The 17,899-nt window shown below is 48.8% G+C and overlaps 4 protein-coding genes across 4 annotated transcripts; 3 read left to right on the top strand and 1 right to left on the bottom strand.

Annotated features, from left to right (window-relative positions):
- The first annotated feature begins 8,989 nt into the window (after positions 1 to 8,989).
- On the top strand, positions 8,990 to 11,765 carry LOC1281868 (coiled-coil domain-containing protein 63). The gene is made up of 4 exons (XM_321838.5): positions 8,990 to 9,215; positions 9,867 to 10,989; positions 11,070 to 11,241; positions 11,315 to 11,765. Exons 2-4 carry the CDS (start codon positions 9,924 to 9,926, stop codon positions 11,538 to 11,540), a joined length of 1,464 nt encoding a protein of 487 aa, XP_321838.4. The 5' UTR covers positions 8,990 to 9,215; positions 9,867 to 9,923; the 3' UTR covers positions 11,541 to 11,765.
- On the bottom strand, positions 11,271 to 13,552 carry LOC1281867 (protein-S-isoprenylcysteine O-methyltransferase). The gene is made up of 5 exons (XM_321837.4): positions 13,249 to 13,552; positions 12,894 to 13,155; positions 12,718 to 12,827; positions 12,545 to 12,652; positions 11,271 to 12,478 (listed from the first exon to the last, which is right to left on the bottom strand). The coding sequence occupies exons 1-5, from the start codon at positions 13,444 to 13,446 to the stop codon at positions 12,296 to 12,298; spliced, it is 861 nt and encodes a 286-aa protein (XP_321837.4). The 5' UTR covers positions 13,447 to 13,552; the 3' UTR covers positions 11,271 to 12,295.
- A 218-nt stretch (positions 13,553 to 13,770) lies between these two features.
- Positions 13,771 to 14,410, top strand: LOC5667583 (large ribosomal subunit protein bL20m). Its single transcript, XM_001689314.3, has 3 exons — positions 13,771 to 13,913; positions 13,985 to 14,276; positions 14,346 to 14,410. Exons 1-3 carry the CDS (start codon positions 13,827 to 13,829, stop codon positions 14,360 to 14,362), a joined length of 396 nt encoding a protein of 131 aa, XP_001689366.3. The 5' UTR covers positions 13,771 to 13,826; the 3' UTR covers positions 14,363 to 14,410.
- An 89-nt stretch (positions 14,411 to 14,499) lies between these two features.
- LOC1281865 (succinate--CoA ligase [ADP/GDP-forming] subunit alpha, mitochondrial) lies at positions 14,500 to 16,674 on the top strand. Its single transcript, XM_321835.5, has 4 exons — positions 14,500 to 14,696; positions 15,094 to 15,539; positions 16,076 to 16,360; positions 16,437 to 16,674. Exons 1-4 carry the CDS (start codon positions 14,657 to 14,659, stop codon positions 16,650 to 16,652), a joined length of 987 nt encoding a protein of 328 aa, XP_321835.2. The 5' UTR covers positions 14,500 to 14,656; the 3' UTR covers positions 16,653 to 16,674.
- The last annotated feature ends 1,225 nt before the right edge of the window (positions 16,675 to 17,899 follow it).

Genomic DNA, 17,899 nt, shown 5'->3' on the forward strand with positions numbered 1-17,899 from the left:
TTTCTTCATGAAAATGTAGCACTGTTTTGGTGCGGTACAAAACCACCGAATCATTGTACATCTTTATTTGTACGAGCACAACCTTGAAAAAAAATCCCATTTCATTGAATTTCGTTTCATTCTACCACATCCAATGGCTATATAATTGCATTTCATGGGTGAATAACTTCTAGGTTCTAGGCCCCCAGAGCCTGTTTGGTGCTCATGTTTTGCTCAAAATTTCATCACACACAGCCACACACCGCTTCACAGAATCGGTTCTACGTGACCAACCATCGGTTTTGGCGGCTTCCAGAAGCCGACCTAACCGACAGACTATTAGCAAAATAGCTACACACCTAACCGAAACCGAACGTGCCCATAATGATCGTCGAAAAAACCCGTTTCGACCGCACACGAATCATGCTGGACCTGTTCTCGGGGTGGAATGGCGCAGGGCCTGAGGTGGACGGAAATTGCTACCGCAAAAGAACCATGGGAAAAAGAGAGAAAAACGCCCAACCGAACAACTTCACGATCGGATGTGGGCTTGTGGTGCACCTTTTCACCTTGAGCGCGAAACTCCCGGGCTCATTGACATGACATCGGAATCTGCGGCCATTTTCACAGATCCACCAGGTCCCTAGGTACGCCAAAGATGACAGTTTGCGTGAGCATTTCGATTCACGATCACGCCCCACGCGCTCCGTTCCGTTAGGCGGCCGAGGAAGCGCTCCGATCACGCTCAGACCTTCAGAAGACCCCCCCTTGGACGGATCACAATCGTGTGGCTGTGTTGCTTCAGGACCGAAAATTGCTACCATTGCGGCCATTTTCATGCCCATTCCTCATCTGCCAATGGTAAGCTGGTACTGGCTAGCTTGGCCGCGCAAATTCATGGCCGTGTCGTGTTGGGCGCTGCGTAACTGCGCGACCATCTTCTTCTACCGCGCGCCCTGTGGCATCGCGGCAATTAAACCCGGGGGGCTGGCCATTAGATACACACTATTCGGTTGGGATCTACTACCATTGTGTAGTGTTGCGTTGCGCAGCCGCCGCCGGGTTTGTTGCCATTTGCGTACGCGTTCGTTTGGCTTGACTTTTCCGTTTGAAATAGTCTGCAGTTTCGACATTTTCCACCATGGTAGTCTCACTCTCCCATACAAACACACATGTTTTGCGCACTCTATGCGATTGTGATTTTTTACGCATTGTGTTTTTTGTTGTTTGTTTTGTGACAGACACCCTTGTGTAGCAGAGCTGGGTTGTTCCACCTGTTGTTGTTCTTTTGCACGCGAAAAAACCAAACGGCAGATGAGATAGTTGCGATTGTTTTCTCCCTGTTTTGTTGGCACGGAACTGAAATGTTTCACTTTTCCCAGCGACCCAGCAGTGTCGGCAGACGTGTCGGACGATAGGTGACATTTCCCTCGTCTAGCCGATGGTGCAGGATGGTGCAGAGGGCAATAGTAACACACACTCACAAAAACGACACCTGTTCCCTGTGTGCCTTTCCCTTTGCTTTGAATATGTTAATAGAAAGAACCGTGTTTTTGTACCGTGCGTTTCAGCAACAAAACTGTATTGTTGTTTGCTTAAAATACAAACAGGGAAAATAAATGTACATGTCAAAATAGTTCCTGGTCATTAACCTATTGCTTAAAAGCAGCAGTTTCCCTCGCTCGGAAAAGAGACTACGAGCATTCTGCCGGCTGTCCTCTTAATGCGTTTCTAATTGTGCTCATCCCAAGCCAAATTAGCCAAAGCTTCTGGATTCGTGTGTAACGCAATCGTTTGTTAAACCTCCCATCACGAAATGCTGTCTGTAAACGTTTAATAGCATGTTTTTCTGTATTCTTTTTTCTTGGCATTTTAGGCACTCATAACTAACGCCCGTACGGGAAAGCAATTACGCATCATAAAAGTTGCCAACCAAAAAAAAAAACCCATCACCAAAAGATGATTACACAAGCGGGAAGTAAACACTTTTTGGGGGGGGGGGGGAGACTCAGGCTCGGGAGGGTGCTTTATCAGCGCTATGGAAATACACAATATTGCACGCCTTTTGGTGCGGTTTTGCCAATCGATTATTTACGATTAATTGAATCAACAAGCCTTGCGCACCCGGGTATGTGTAATGGTGGCACGGTGGCACAATACGCACCGGCCACAAACGCCCCAAAGGTACCGAGATTTATGGGCCCGATAGGAGAAAAAAATCGCCCTCCAAACTCTCGAAGCTTCTTCTTCATCATCAAGATCGGGCCCGCTGGGGTTGCTCGTTGCATCCATCCATCGCATCTCGCCTGGCCACATTATGCAAGCGTTGCCAAATTAGCATTAGCAGGCATCAACATCACTCATTTGCATGCAGTCGTGCCGTTTGATGGGTGAGATACGCAAATTCCACCCCACTGCGGGAGTGCAGAAAAGCGCCCACAAACGAATCATAAATTAATGTTTTACACCACCACAACAAGGCGCTCTGTGTGGCGCTCTCTGCTCTTCTTCCATCCAGCTTCCGTCGATGGCTCGTGGTGTGCTGTGATCAAGCAGAGGTCATCGTGGTTGGAATTGAAAAAATATGCATGTTCACATCATCACACACTGCAGGTGGGAGGAGGCACTGCAACGCACCAGCAACGCCACCATCAACATTAAAACCGGACACAATGCCAAATGTGTGTGCTGTTGCTGCTGCTGTTGTTGCAACCAAATCGGGGAAAATAGCAACAACATCAGCTCCATCAAGCGTAACCTCGGGATTGGCCCCGCAGACCACTAACCCTCTTTGGCACACCCAGACCCCCCTTCCCCCCTCATGAGCAGGGGGAGATAAATTCTCAATTTTGCTTGCGTACGTGGGATTTGATCGAAATTTCACCTCCAACATTGAACTGTGCAGTGTGAAACGCGCTTGAGTCGTGTCGAGTAGTCAGTCAACCTTGCGGTAAAGCCATGGCAATGGACAATTTTGGACTTTGCAAACCATGGGCGTCCTCGGGCTAGGTTGAGCGAAATAATTCAATTAAATCTGACATGACTGATCGTTTTGACGATCGAGGGACAGAACCATAATGGCATGCAGAAGTTTGTTTCACATCTAAGGGCATTAAACCGTTTAAATACGGTCCCAAATTCAAGTTCAATTTGCTCCAAGTTCAAGACAATGTTAAATTTTACGCTAATATTATAGCTAGAACGCTTCAGTATTTTGGTCTTTTGCGCTTTATACTTCCCCCGTGTAGAGTGTAATCTACAAATGGTGCTTTTCCGTCCGTAATCTTATCGCAAAGCACATTTATTGCTGGAATTAACATACTTTGTGGAGTATCTAATGTTACCTCCTTAATTACCAGGAAATAGACACCACACGCTTGATAGTGCCAATCTTCCAATTAAGTCTTCTGTTTTTTTGCTACTACTGCTGCTGAAGCATGTGTCTGCGTATCTATTTTGAGCACATTCAATTCACATTCCGCCAACTTCTCTCGCGCATCTTGCGCGGTACCACCCAGGAGCATTCGGAGAGGTTTGTCGCTTCCGCTACCGTTCAGCTCGTGTGTTTCGCAGCTTCACAAGCTTCGCTTCGCGTCCATCTTAACAAGGCGCAAAATGTGTATGCTTTGTGTGAATTTATACGCGTGTGTGTGTGTGTGTAACAACAGTAACAAACAAAAAAATTCCCCCAAACCATCTGAACGTACCAATTAGCTTCCATCAAATCATTATGAAACGCTGATGATGCCACTCACGCCACGACGGCTCGCGGGTCCGGGCCGTACCGAACGAATAATTTGTTTATTGATTGGCAAAAAGACTTTCACGCCTTGCGAGCTTTCGCCCTACACACTCACACGTGTGGTGCCATTTCGGTTAATAATACTGGTAAAGTAGCAACAACAGCCATTGGTCCACAGCAAATGGATTGATTGGATGTTGCGATACCGTGGCGATGATAACTCAAGCTCCAGGGCGCTCAGAGATGAAGCAGAAAGGTTTCACAAGGATTGAACACTTTTCCCCCCATCACTGCATCCTGAGTGCTGGGAGTGGTGGGAAAATAAAGCTTGACTGGTCGTGTACTGCCAGTGGTGGTGGCCTCCCAGTCTCCCGGTAGCTTAGCAGAACAAATATAGATAAAATGTTTCATTGACGTCCTCCTCTATCTCTCTCCCTCCTCTTGCTAGCTCTTCTTCCGAAAGGGCAATAAAGGCCTTCGGAAAGCATGGCAATAATCGTGCTTGCCGCCAGCCAACAGGCGAATGGATGTGCGATGCATCGTAAACCATAATTAGATGCACCGTACCTGCATCAGAAGCCCAATTTCAGGTGGCCCCACAGGGACGGGAGGTTGGACGGCAGGGGAAATCCCTTTTGACAGATTGCATCACGCTCGATTGCGCGTTTGAATCGACGGAAGCAGCAGATAAACAGCATGGCGGTACATGATGGTTCCACTTCCACAGCAGCCAACACCACTGCCAAGCGGAGCAATTTCCGTTTCTGTTACTGTGGCTGTGCTGGCTTGGCTTAGCTCAGCTTGGTTCGGCTTCGGCGTGCGACAGGAAAATGATGCAATGGAGGCTGCACCAAACGGCCTCACAGACGCTTCGACAAGATGTGTGTGTTTGTGGCAGGGCGGGAGAGGAATATGAAAACAAACTCAGACAGAAAAGGCGCTATGCAAATGCACTGGCAGTTGGACCAATACTTTCACGCCCAGAAATGCCTTCATATAAAATGTATTATTCATCAATTTCTCTTCGTCTCTCATGCAAGCAGCAGCAGAGTGTAATTGAAGCCTACGCACAGGAAATGGAAACGAACGCAACCAAGCCCTTCAAAGTGCAGCTCTTTTCCTGAACAAATCTCTACTAATGGTCACTGTGCAGCTAAATCATAACCCTTCTTTTGGATCAAATCCATGCCACCCGCGCCGCCCCGTTTTGTGCGCTTCTTCCTACGACACTGCACCACTTGCTGCTCTCTGTGGTGGTGGTGTATGAATTTGTGAGCACTGAGGGGTGAGGGGAGCGTTCCCTCAACGGTACAGCAAAGCACCGTCGTCGTCGCCATCGTCGTCATTTCCCCATTGAGCCTTTCAAATTCATTGGCCATGAAACAATTTGCTTGCAATCGTCTTCCTGCCCGTATGTTTATATGGGTTTGCCCCTCTCTCTCTCTCCCCGCGTTGTAAAGCCATCCGAAATAGTACGTACGAGTTTAGAAAATGTACGCCCTGACACAGAAAGCAAAGGCACAGAAATGCATGGAAATGGCAAAGGCATGAGTTAGTGTGCGCGCGCGAGGGAAGCCTGTGTCTGCAATGCGATCACGTGCACCCAATCCCCAAATGCTCGGCGCATGCTTTGATGCGTCTGCCATTCCGCGAGTTGGTAAGTTCGTGGAATGGGGTTGGATGAAAGTCAAGGTGAGTGAGAAGCGTTCGCATGGAATCTTCGTACTGTCAAGACGGTTGTATGTTTTTTTCTAAATTAATTTTAATACCATCCCTTTGCTTGTTGATCGAGTGAAAAACGATTTAAAATCCTCTCACCGAAAAGCGTACCAAAACAGCACACATTGTGCCGCCGAAATTGTAATAAGCATAAGTGATGGTACGGGAAAACGCAACACCAGTACGTCGTTTAGTAAAATACCAACACACAGCGACGCATTAACTCCGGTAAATGCCGTTTTTTGTTGTTTCGAGAATGGAAGGAAAACGCAGCGTGCCTACCCGTGTGACGGCATTCGGCGGGGCTATTATTAGCATTATTACCATTGCCGACGGTGGCCGGGCATGTGATTTACTGGGTCATACAAGCAGCCATCATATTTCCTTTCGGGGGCCCGCGTGTCCCGCGCTTGAGCAACGCAGCGCAGCTTGTGCGCGTCGCTGTGGCGTGACTCTTTGCGCACTTGTTCTTCTACGCGGGAAACTGTTTTTTTTTCCTCTCTCCAAAAAGGTGTCACTGAAAGTGTTCCCATCAGCTCGGGGGGAAAGGCACCTGTTTTTTTTTGTTCGGGAGCTAAAGGAGGAGGATTAAAATTTATTATATGGAACAAACGCCTGATACACATTTCATCCCAAACGCAAAATACCGTTAATAATAAATGCTTATCGCCCGATGGGGAAAGCTACCCTGTGGGTGGGCCGGGTGCAAGAGGTTATTGTCCGGTAGGCGTTTGCTCATGAACTTGTTTGCTTGCGTTGTGGCGGTGGCATTTATGGCAGTCCCCTCAAATTGACCCCAAAATGTGGGGCGAGAACCTCCGGCCCAGCGAAGTGCAGTTGCCGATGCACTTTTGACCCACGAATTCCGGCGCCAACGGAGACAATGGAGTTTTGGGACAGCCACGGTGGAAAATGGCACACAATTTCCCAACGATTGTTAATGTGTCGTGTGTTTGTTTACCGGTCGAGGCGCAGTTTTTGACACGAAACCCGTGGATAATTAAGAACTGTATCTGTGTTGTTTTTTTTCTCTCTCTTCTTTTCAATTGTTACCTCCGTGGAGTGCGAGCATTCCCAATTCGACAGATATTAACGCTTTTCACTTCCGCACGCATCGCACACGCGTTTAAACGCAAACACTACGCGCAAACGCGGGCGCTGAGAAAAATCTTCTTCATCTTTTCGTACGCACACCCACTTTAGCTTGATGGCAGACGCATAAACACTGCCGCTGAATGGGCAACCGATGGGAGAAACACTACCTCAGCACGCTCGTAAACAAAATTTCCCATCGCGGTGCATTTTCCACACCCCCCCCCGCCCCCTCGATTTATGGGGCGCAAAGAAAGCCCACCGAAACCGTTCTCAGCTTATCACTTTCTCTTTGGGCCGGTTGGCTACAAGGCTTCAGCGCAAGCGAGTAGTCGTCGCCGCGGCAGGAAGTGGTCTTCTGCCTTGTTAAATATTCGCCTCGAACGAGCGACGATCATCGTGATGGTTCATCTACATAAATGAGTGGGTAGGTTGGTGGTAGTGGATACCTTCCACCTTCTAAGTTCGACTAAATCACTCCATTTCCTCGCACCGGATACCAGCGGCGCAGCGGTTCCGTTTGTTAAGCTTTAACGAAGGTAATTAATTCGATACCATCGATGGATGGTGGTTGCCACGGTTACAGCTACAGCCGATAACCTTAGCAGCCGATCTTGCGGACCGCAAAAGGTCTCTCACGCGGCAGAATGCACTGCTTCCGCCCCAGCAGACCTTCGGGAGGGCCCAGTCGATTCGTTCGGCGGTTGAAATGAAGCGTTACATTTTCAAATCGAACTGTATCACAGTGCAAGGTTTGTGGTGAATTGGTCCGATGTTGCTGCTGTTGCGTCTTAAGAACATCTGCTTTGAGGGTTAATGTTGTAAGGTTGATCAATTAATTGCAATCGTTTGGCAAACTACTCATAGCACATTGATAAGGAAGCGATCATCACGTCCTAATCAAGCTTCGAATAAACCACCACCGTTACGCTTCTAATTGTGATATAAATTGGAACTTATGTAAATGGCCTCAAACGAAACAACATTTTATGATTTGTGTTAAGCTGATCATAATCCATGCTGGCGCACCAGCATTTGTACCGCTACTAACAATGCTCACTGCCGCTTACCATTCATTCTACTCCATTGTTTCTTGCCAACCCCACCTGTGTAGAACCTCGTAACGAACACGAACCGGTTGGTACTGCCCCGTTGAGGCCCCGGCAGGCTGCTGAGCTTCTGTCTGGTGCAGCCACAACGCCACAACGGCCTCCAGCCGGCAAGAAGATTCGGTCGGTGGGGTTTGGCGGCGAGTTGTAAACAAAAGTTGTGCTTTTCGTCGTTGCGGACGGTTGCAACTTCACAAAACATACAATTTTCGCAACCCGACCGACCCGGGCCCTGTCTGGGCTGCCCGTGGATGCACTCGAGTGAAAATGCACATGCGGCCTCGAAGAAAAAAAAAAGATGGATGCTATAATAAGGGCCCCCTCTCCGCCATGTGTGTTTTGGGGCGCCCGAACATACAAGCATTGTGACAAGTGCATTGCGTCAGCCGCTGACGCGTTGTGGCGTTTGAAAGGAAAAAGGGCCACCGAAAGACTGGCTGGTTTGCTTGCTTGCTGTTTGTTTAGGAGTCAGCAGTCAGTAGAAATTAGGATAGCACGCTTGAGTGCGGTGCGGTGTCGTTGATGTACTGGTGAGATAAAATGGGGCCACTTAAGGGTGTCACGTTGGAGGTTGAAGGGTCAATTTGAAACTAATTATGTACAGGATCCTTCCAAGGATATAGAAGAAGATGAAGATTGATCACACTTACTGTTACATCGCTTGAAACCCCCATTCGCACAAATACCACACAAATAACCCATACAAAAAGTACACCGTATGGCTTTCATGAAACCATTTCAAAAGCCTCATTACAACGGACAAAGCTGACAAATTGCATAACTCCATGCCGGAACGGCGACATTTTCCGAATGCACCTGCGCTATGCCAGCGTATGTCGAACACTTCCCCGTTATACAGCGGTGACCACACTCGACCCACAAAAAAGGGGTTCAGTTGCTGTCGCGATTCTCAAAGGTGTCGGCACTTTTCACTACGAACAAAGTGTTCGCTCACCCTCCCTCGGAAGTGCCACCGGGAAAATGGTCCGACAGTTTAGAGCCCTACTTTTTTGACCCAACATGGCCTGAGGAAATAACAGCAACCAAACCCCTTCCTCCGGTTGTGGAGTTATTTGGGAGGAAGTGATTAAAAGCGTGCCGCTCAAATCTCGTCCAAGCGTTGGCGCCCGCCCCATGTAAAACCCTTTCACCAGTGATCACGCGGCCAATTAATTAGGTTGAATCAATCGATGATGGTGATAGTGATGATGGATCATTTCACCGCCGGGATGAATGAAATACAAAGGCAATACAACAACAAAAACTACCATGTCGGAACAACCATCCCTCGCCCGGATCGGAAGTCGTACGGCAAGGCATCTCCATGGCAACGCATAGCACTCTATCGATCAAACGAGTGTATCGATGGCATTTCGACCCAGCTTGGGGCACACTTTCCTCATTCCGGCAGAGAAGAGCTTGTGCGAGTCTTTGATGAAGTCAGTCCGTATTCCAACTGCGACATTCTTGGAGGTGTTTTTCATCCGTTTAATCCAACTCGATTAGCGATTGGGGTGGGAATTTTCACTCACCCTTTTTCCCCCGATGAAAGTGAAACAGTTCTGAAAAGAAAGGTGATTTGAAATAGAAATCAATTGTTTAACCCTGCAGCGGGCGCATAAATAGAATTTCCCCCCTCCGTTCAATCTCGCTTTTCTCGGAAGTGTCCCCGTTTGTTTTCCAGCTCTCGTTTTGCTCCAACCGTGGTGGGTGGGGGTGTGTGTGCAAAGATAGAAAGTGTTTTTTTGCTTTGTTTTTGGGAGAATTGAAGATCGCACAACAATATTCGCACCATTGTTTCACACCCTACCCAACAGTGGGTCGGGTGCGTCTGGTGGTGTTGGAGATGAGCTTTTTCTTGTTTCCCCTAGTCAGCGCCAGTTTCCATCGGAATTTTACTTCCGCTTGCACCAACAACAACAACAAGAAGCTCCATGCACCAGACGCATTTTACCTGCAAACTTTCCCAAAAACACAAGCGAAACGATTGCACTTCCTATTTGCGTTTTCTGTGCTTCTCTCCCTCTTTCGCTCTCCCGCATATTCATCTTCAATCAAATCATTTATTTATGCTAATTGTTTGCACCAGTTTTGCACGTTGTTCCGCCGTATCTTTCGCCCCCCAACAAACGGACAATGTTCCGGCGTTGCAAAAGCACACCGTGTGCGCAACTATTTGTGTTCCTCATTATAGCGTTTGCTGCCATCTTATTGCGTGCTTTCAGTGAGCTAAAGGCACGACGCGCCCCGCGGTTACTTAGTGCAAACGCGAAACCCCAACCATGTCCAGCCAACCGAAGATGGCGTCGGAGATCGGGGCGGCCGAGCAGTACGAGATGGATCAGCTGGCCGAGGCGGAGATATCGCGGCTGCAGAAGCTGCTCCGGACGCTGCTGAACGAGCGCGCCTCGTTCCTGGACACGAAATCGAAAGCGTTGCGCAAGTTCGAGCAAAACATCCGCGTGCTCGAGAAGGAAAAGCAGCAGCTGCAGCTGCAGCTGAACTGCGAGGAGAACGGTACGCACTCCAAGCGCGAGCAGGAGCTGGAGGGTGTGCTGGAGCTGGCGTACGATCGGCAGGAAAAGGCACACCAGGCGCTGAAGGCGAAGAAGGACAGTCTGTGGGAGCTGGAGGGCCACATCAAGAAGATCCACCGCGAGATTGCCGAGATACGGAACAACGAGGTGACGGACAATCTGTACAACGAAACCATTGCCAAGGCGCAACAGTCCGTCAAGAAGCTGGAGAACCGGCTGGACGTGGTGAACAAGCGGGCCGGTGCGGTTATGGCGGAGAATGCGCAGTTGCGCCAAACCATCGACCACATGCTGACGGAACGGGCCACCTTCAACATCATGTGGGAGAAGCTGGTGAACAAGCTGAACGAGGGCAAGCGCTACATGATCGATCTGATCGAACAGGCCACCTCGGCGTACGATACGAGGGAGGAGCTCTGCACCAAGCTGCAGATCCTCAAGGATAAGGGCCAAAGCGACAAGCTGGCCCACATACAGGAGATGCGCGAGCTGCAGCGCAAGCTCGATCATGACGCCAAGCTGCAAGAGTTCCTGGGCATCAAGGGGCAGCGGCGCGCCAATGCGGAGCTGGAGGAGCGCGAGGCACAGAAGCGCAAGAAGATGCTGGAGCATCTCGAGAAGCAGTACCAGGAGTACGAGCAGATCATGACGCGTATCATGAACTTCTCGGGCGAGGACGACATCGATCGGCTGGTGGCCAAGTTCATCAAAAAGGAGGAGGAAAACTTTGCCCTCTTCAACTACGTGAACGAGCTGAGCCACGAGGTGGAAACGCTCACCGAAAGTGTGCAACTGCTGCAGGACAACATTGGTTCGTAGATCCCGATGCGAGGGGCGAAGAAAAGGAGTTTAATTATTTTTCAATGTTTTTTTTTGTATGCTTTTCCACAGCGGAACAGATAGCAATCAACGAGTCGAAGGAGCACTCGCAGGATGACAACATCGATGCACTGCGCCTCGCAGAGCAGGAGTGTCGTGAGGCGGCCGAAACGGCCCAGGAAGTTAAGCTGAAGTTGGACGTTAAGCTGGACGAGCTGCTGAGAATGGCTGAACGAATATACAAGTAAGAAAATGGGATCGACTAGGAGCATCTTTCAAAGCACACGTGACTAATGTCTTTTGGGAAATTTCCACAGACTTCTCATGTGCGATGAGGCGCCCATACTGAACCTGCTCAACAACGAACGTCGGGTAACGCTGAACAATGCTAAACTGTTCCTAGGCATTATCGAGCGCCGGGTGCTGAGCATCATCAGCAACGTCACCTACATTGAGCCGACGACAAAGATCCTGGGCAAGAAGGATCGTGTACCGAACTTTAACGTAAAGGAGTCGGCCAAGGTGCGCATTGAAAGGAACTAAACCACGCGGAGACGATTTTTTACGAACAGTTTTGTATTAGTTTGCACGTTTCTCTAACCATTCTGTGGCACTGGGTTTTGTAAATGGTTCTTGTTTGTTTTGTAAGAAAACGAAAAATACATGCACTTGTATACATATAAATTAGTACAACCATACTAAAGCTACGATTTGTTATCGAAACTATAAATATACACCGCTGTCGGTAGTGCTTACTTCTGTCCTTGATTAATGATTAACTGTGCTGTAGCATTCACGAACCGATGCGTTTGGTTCAGTTCTGGAGGGATCAGGGAATTAAAGAGGAAACATTTATCATACCTATGTCTGTTGTCTGTGCATTTGTTTAGTGATGATAAGCTCACCATGACCTTTCCAGGCTCTAACTATGTAGCTAAAATGTACGTTCTGATTCTTTTTTGTCCAAACAAAAATGCAACAAAAGAAATTCCCCATCCGGAGGGAAATGAACCGAGATACGATTCCTACACCAACGATGATGCATCCTGATCATCACAGTTATCGTACGTTCCCGAGTATCTCCGGTTACGACTGTGCTCTATTCCACCACCACTGCCACCACCGCCGATGCTTCTTCTTCGTTCCACATCCACCTTTGCCATTTCTAGCACGTGTCGCTCGTTATTGTCCTCGAAGGATCGCCGGACCGTGCCGGTTCCTACGCGCTCATCAGTCTCATTGCGTTTGTCCGTGTGAAAACTGGTTTGATCCTCGCAGCCGGGATCGTGCTCGAAATATCATGGTTCCACGCGGAACCCGCTTATGTACGGCAGGCCGGAGGGAACACGCTCCTGGTACTGGATGTACTCTTCGCCGAAAAAGTTCAGCAGCGTTATTTCCTCCATCAGTATTCGGTCGTGGAAAAATTTCCAGCTAGCGATTGCATAAATTACGAAGCACACGGGATTGGCCAGCGTAATCTAAGAGGGTTCAAAGGGAATGTTAGTAACGCCACGATGATTTCCAAATTTCGCCGTGTCATCTACCTGTGTGCCTATCGACCAATAGAACCATCCCACGTAGGAAGGGTGTCTCATCCAACCATAAACACCGTGTGTCACCAGCTCGTGCTCGTTGTGTCGTTCGAATTGAACCTGAAAGGAAAACGAGCCGTTTAATCGTCACAATTACATTGCCCCCGGGATCTGTGCTCTCTTACAATGTGGCTAAAGTTCTTGCTGGCCGTTATCATTGCCACCTTCCGGAGTGATTCTCCCGCTAGACACAGCAGCAAGCCAGCAATCCATACCGATTTGTATGTTTTCATTTCTGGAACAAACGTCGTACAACATGAGTAGGAGGAATACATTAAACACCCACGATCTTACTACTTACCTGGGAAGTAATGCACCTCGACGAAATACTCAATCCAGCTTGCCGCAGCGGCCAACCCGTAATGTATAGAGTGGTTCAGAATGAACGAGTCCGGTGACAGCGTTTTCGGGTTGCAAATGGCAATGCCCAGATATTCCGTGTAATGAAACAGTGCCATCAGGGTGGCATAGATGCCAAACGATTTGTACTGCTCCTGAGCGTAAAGGACAACAACGATTCCGGCTGATAATACAGTTCCCAGGAATGCAGCCCTCACGGCAATCTGTGGATAAACGGAACCCAACACAGAAAAAATAGTACAATTCGTTCATTACATACATATTGATGATAACCTGGACTGAAGCGGCTAACTCACCTGATAATCCCGCGGGTTGTATCTTATCCGTATGATAACGTTCAGCGAAATGTAGTAGCCCACCGAAAGGGCCACCTTGGTCCATATGCTTTCCTCGTGCAGGAATGCTTCTGCCCCGTAGGACACCAGCAAGCTGGCCATTCCGCCCAGAAAGCAGTACAGGCTCAGTCTTCCCTCGTAGCACAGCATTATGGCCATGGTTCACGGATATCGCACACCCGTCCAAATGATCCCTTTGCTTTCTCAATGCTTGTACGTTACCCCGCCAACCAGATCTTTGTACATGTTGTGCTTGAATCGTCTTTTTCTCACCAACCAATGCTTTGTGCACCTTCCGCTAACTTTTCGCTGATATTTTTCCGGTTTTCTGCACTGTTTGTTTTGATGGCTGCTAGCGCCCTCTCGCGGCAAACGAGCCCCGACAACTGACATCCGACAGTGTTTTCCTCGCGAACGCCGTTTGACAGGCGTGACATTACGTAAAAAATTGCACATGTTTGTTTTGTTTTGGGCTCGGCACAACTTTGCCGGGATAATCGGATTTGGAGAGCGAAATTTATAGCTTTGCCCCCAGAAACATGGTTTTTACATCGGTGGTGAACTTTGTGCGCTCTCGGGGACCGGACGAGTTCTGGAGAAAGCGCAGGATTTTCAAACTAGCCGCAGTAAGTACAGTTGGAAGAACCGCGCCGCAAGACCCACTCTCATGCAATGTGTCTGTGCAATTGTTTTTCAGCACTACATCGGTCGTCGGCGCAATTGCTATTCCATTGCGATTCGAAATGTAAACCGAGCCCTTGCATACGCCACGAAAGGACGTGAACTGAAGAAGGAAGATATGCGAGAGCTGTGGACACAGCGAGTCAATGCAGGGTGCGAGCAGCATGGTATGCAGTTTGCCGACTTCCAGTATGGGCTGTATCGCAATGATATTCTGTTGAACCGGAAAGTGCTGGCCGACTTGGCCATTTGGGAACCGAGAACGTTTGAGGCGCTTGCCAAGATAAGCCAGCAGGTTCCAGAGGAGGGTGAGCTTCGTTAAACAGTTTTTTTCCCATCGGGATCGACTTTGAATATGATATTTTAACTATTTACAGGAAGCGGAGATAAATAAGTGATTCAATAAGTATGTAGCCCTTGGAATAAATCGATGTAAAAAGTATTAAAAGTTATTTTTATTCATTAAAACTACGTTCACGAAAAAATATCCGAAGAAAGCAGCAGAAAATAATAACCACGAGACGGCAACACTGCCGACCGTCTGGCAGCCCTGTCAGCTTTGCTCGCGAGCTGTCAAATCCAGTCGACAAATTGCTCATCGAACTAGACCGAGGGTTCCGATTAAAACGCGACTTTGCACCTTACGGCCTCGGATTCTACCTAAATTCCGCATTTTCTGCTTCCAACGATGGCTGCCGCAAGTGCAAGGCTTTTCTCCCGGGTAAAAGGTAAGTGCTGGAGCGGTGCAGAATCGAATCAGGACTGGCCCGTGCGGCGTATTCGCGAAAACAGTTCGCAAAATTACATAATCCCGAAGAATAGAAAGGGCCTGCGGTCACACACACGCCGCAGACATTGCGGAGGTGCGCCTGGTGCGGTTTCCTAATCAAGTTGTGCCTGCATCTATTATCAACGTCGCCTAACTCGTTTTGCATGATTAAATCTTCGTCATCGTGCGGCGGTTTGTTTATTAGCCTTGTGCGTTCAGTTTTCGCACGCAGTAGCCCGGTCGGTTCGGTGAAGGTGGTGTGTGCCAAAGGGCTGGTTAACCTTTACCTCGATGACGTATTATGCATGATCAAACAAAGTGTTAACGTTCCGTTCTATTGTTTCCTTTTTTTCTAGATGGTTTCTCGACCAGCGTTCGGTTCGCGAGCTACGAAGCCACGCGCAAGAATCTGAAGCTGAACTCGAACTCGAAAGTTATCTGCCAGGGATTCACCGGCAAGCAGGGAACCTTCCACTCGCAGCAAGCCATCGAGTATGGCACCAAGCTGGTCGGTGGAGTGTCCCCCGGCAAGGGTGGCCGCACGCACCTGGACCGACCAGTGTTCAACACGGTGGCCGAAGCGAAGAAGGCTACTGGCGCGGAAGCGTCCGTCATTTACGTGCCGCCGCCCGGTGCCGCAAAGGCCATCATGGAAGCGATCGAGGCTGAGATGCCACTGATCGTGTGCATTACCGAGGGAGTGCCCCAGCACGACATGGTGAAGGTGAAGCACGCCCTGCTGGCGCAGGATAAGTCCCGTCTCGTCGGTCCCAACTGCCCCGGAATCATTGCGCCCGAGCAAGTAAGTAGCACCGTGTGAGGAATGTTGTGTTGGGATGAAATGAGAACGACCGTCGGTCGATGTGTGTGCGTGTGTGTATGTGTGTGTGTGAGACGGTGTTGTTTTTGTGAGTGATTGCCGGCACACTGCTGCATTATCTTCACAAGACAAAGTTCAATATTCAACGAAGAAATGACCTCTTGCCGGGAAGAGATAAGAGCTGTAGCTCCTCTGTGGACGCGGAACTGAGTCTCTGGTGCATGTAAACAAGATCCGTTGATTAAAACCGCTCCCTGCGACGGACGGTCGCATCTTGTATTGCCGAAAGGTGCTGTTACGTCGCAACAAGCAGCGCGACGTTGAGGTTGGTTTCGTACCAGCTTTCAATGCCATATGGAACCGGCGAACAAATGAAGCAAAATGTCGTGGATAAAAATAGAACAATGTGTGAATGATGCTTGGCACGAACCGCCGATGCGGCAACAGATGTTGCCGCGCTGTCACGCTCTGGCCGATTACGTATAATGAATTGTTCGATCGCTTCAATTTTTCCGCAGTGCAAAATCGGTATTATGCCGGGACATATTCACAAGCGCGGCAAGATCGGAGTCGTGTCCCGGTCCGGCACGCTGACCTACGAAGCCGTCCACCAGACGACCGAGGTCGGCCTTGGCCAGACGCTGTGCGTCGGCATTGGAGGCGATCCGTTCAACGGAACCGACTTCATCGACTGCCTGGAGGTCTTCCTGAAGGATCCCGACACCAAGGGCATCATCCTGATCGGTGAGATCGGTGGTGTGGCCGAGGAAAAGGCCGCCGATTATCTTATGCAGTACAACCAGGTAGGTGGTTTGCATCGGCTTACAACGGGAAAACTTCTTTGCGTTCGTCGTTTAACTTTCGTTTGGTTTTTTTTAGGGCATCAAAGCGAAACCAGTGGTATCGTTCATTGCTGGCCTTTCGGCTCCGCCTGGCCGCCGTATGGGTCATGCTGGTGCCATCATTTCCGGCGGAAAGGGCGGTGCTCAGGATAAGATCAACGCGCTCGAGAAGGCCGGTGTGATCGTCACGAGAAGCCCGGCCCAGATGGGCAAGGAGCTGATCAAAGAGATGAAGAGATTGGAGCTGGTTTAGAGAGAAACAATTTAAACAAAAACACACACACACATACCACGCATGTCATCAGCTCGTCTCGGCACGGTTAAGCGAAACATAACTCATAACCACTAAAGTACTGCGCGGCAAACACTAACAGGAGCGCAAAGGATAAATAGATAGTTATTTAACGAAGCCAATAATCCTTTTCGTTCAGTTCAGTTGTTACTCGTCTCCCAAAATCCAAAATTCTTTCCCCTGATGATATTGATATCTGCATCATCATCTCGCGGGGGCTGTTCGATAGGTACGTTCAAAACACGGATAAGTTACCACCAACGGAGAGAAAAAACACGATTACACTGCCGTGCCCTTGTTGTCCGGAGAAAAATCGAAAGCAACTCATAAGTTATTTAAATCCAAACTGCATGAACCACACGGAGGATGCCTTTTTATCGGTCGCTATTCGAGTACTGTTCCGTTACTGATCACCAGTTTCTCCACTTTCAGCAAATATCGAAGAGTTCGATGGGTAGATGTAATGCCACCGACAGTAAATACCCCCCCATAATGCACCAATGTACTTTACCTGCACCGCCTACTGTGTATCAGCACACACACACCTAAACCAACTTGCACTGCGGATCGCGATCACGAGTGATCGACGATACTATGAATGTTAGCAGCTTTTATGTGATTTGCACGAAATTGGAAAAGTAACAGCTACTGAAAAAAAAGCACAACAAAGCCCGTTGTAACGGAATTCGGAACTCGTGTCCCAAAAAGACTAAGCGTTAAATTATCACATACAGGAACGGAGCGAAAGACCCGCGATCATGTTGTTATGGTGCAATCGAACGTAAAATAAATGTTAAAATACGATGATACGTATGTTATTAATTACAATTGGTGTGCGGTGTGTGATTAATACAAAGACTGTAGTAACGACTAAATACTAACCGATATGTGTAATTGCAAGAGGAAATGCATCGTTACGGAGACTATGAGAAATGCCGTCCGGAAAGAAAAGCGTCATCCCTTGCTATGTCCATTTCCATTTCAAATCAGCTTCACGCAGGTCAAAACCCGGTTTTCGTGAGCTCGTAAACGCTCCAAATTGTTGCGATTTTTCCTCGCTGGCGATGCTTTTTGAAAGCAGTTGTGACGGTTTTTTGACGTTTTGAGTCGCTCGCTAGCTCTACTTGCCCTGTGGGAAAAGCGGTCGCCGCACTCCGCGGCTCCACTCAGCCTCAGCATGCCTCACACCCCCTTTCCGGGTACACGAA

The sequence above is a fragment of the Anopheles gambiae genome, chromosome 2, assembly GCF_943734735.2.
Source record: "Anopheles gambiae chromosome 2, idAnoGambNW_F1_1, whole genome shotgun sequence".
NCBI classification, from domain to species: Eukaryota; Metazoa; Arthropoda; class Insecta; order Diptera; family Culicidae; genus Anopheles; species Anopheles gambiae.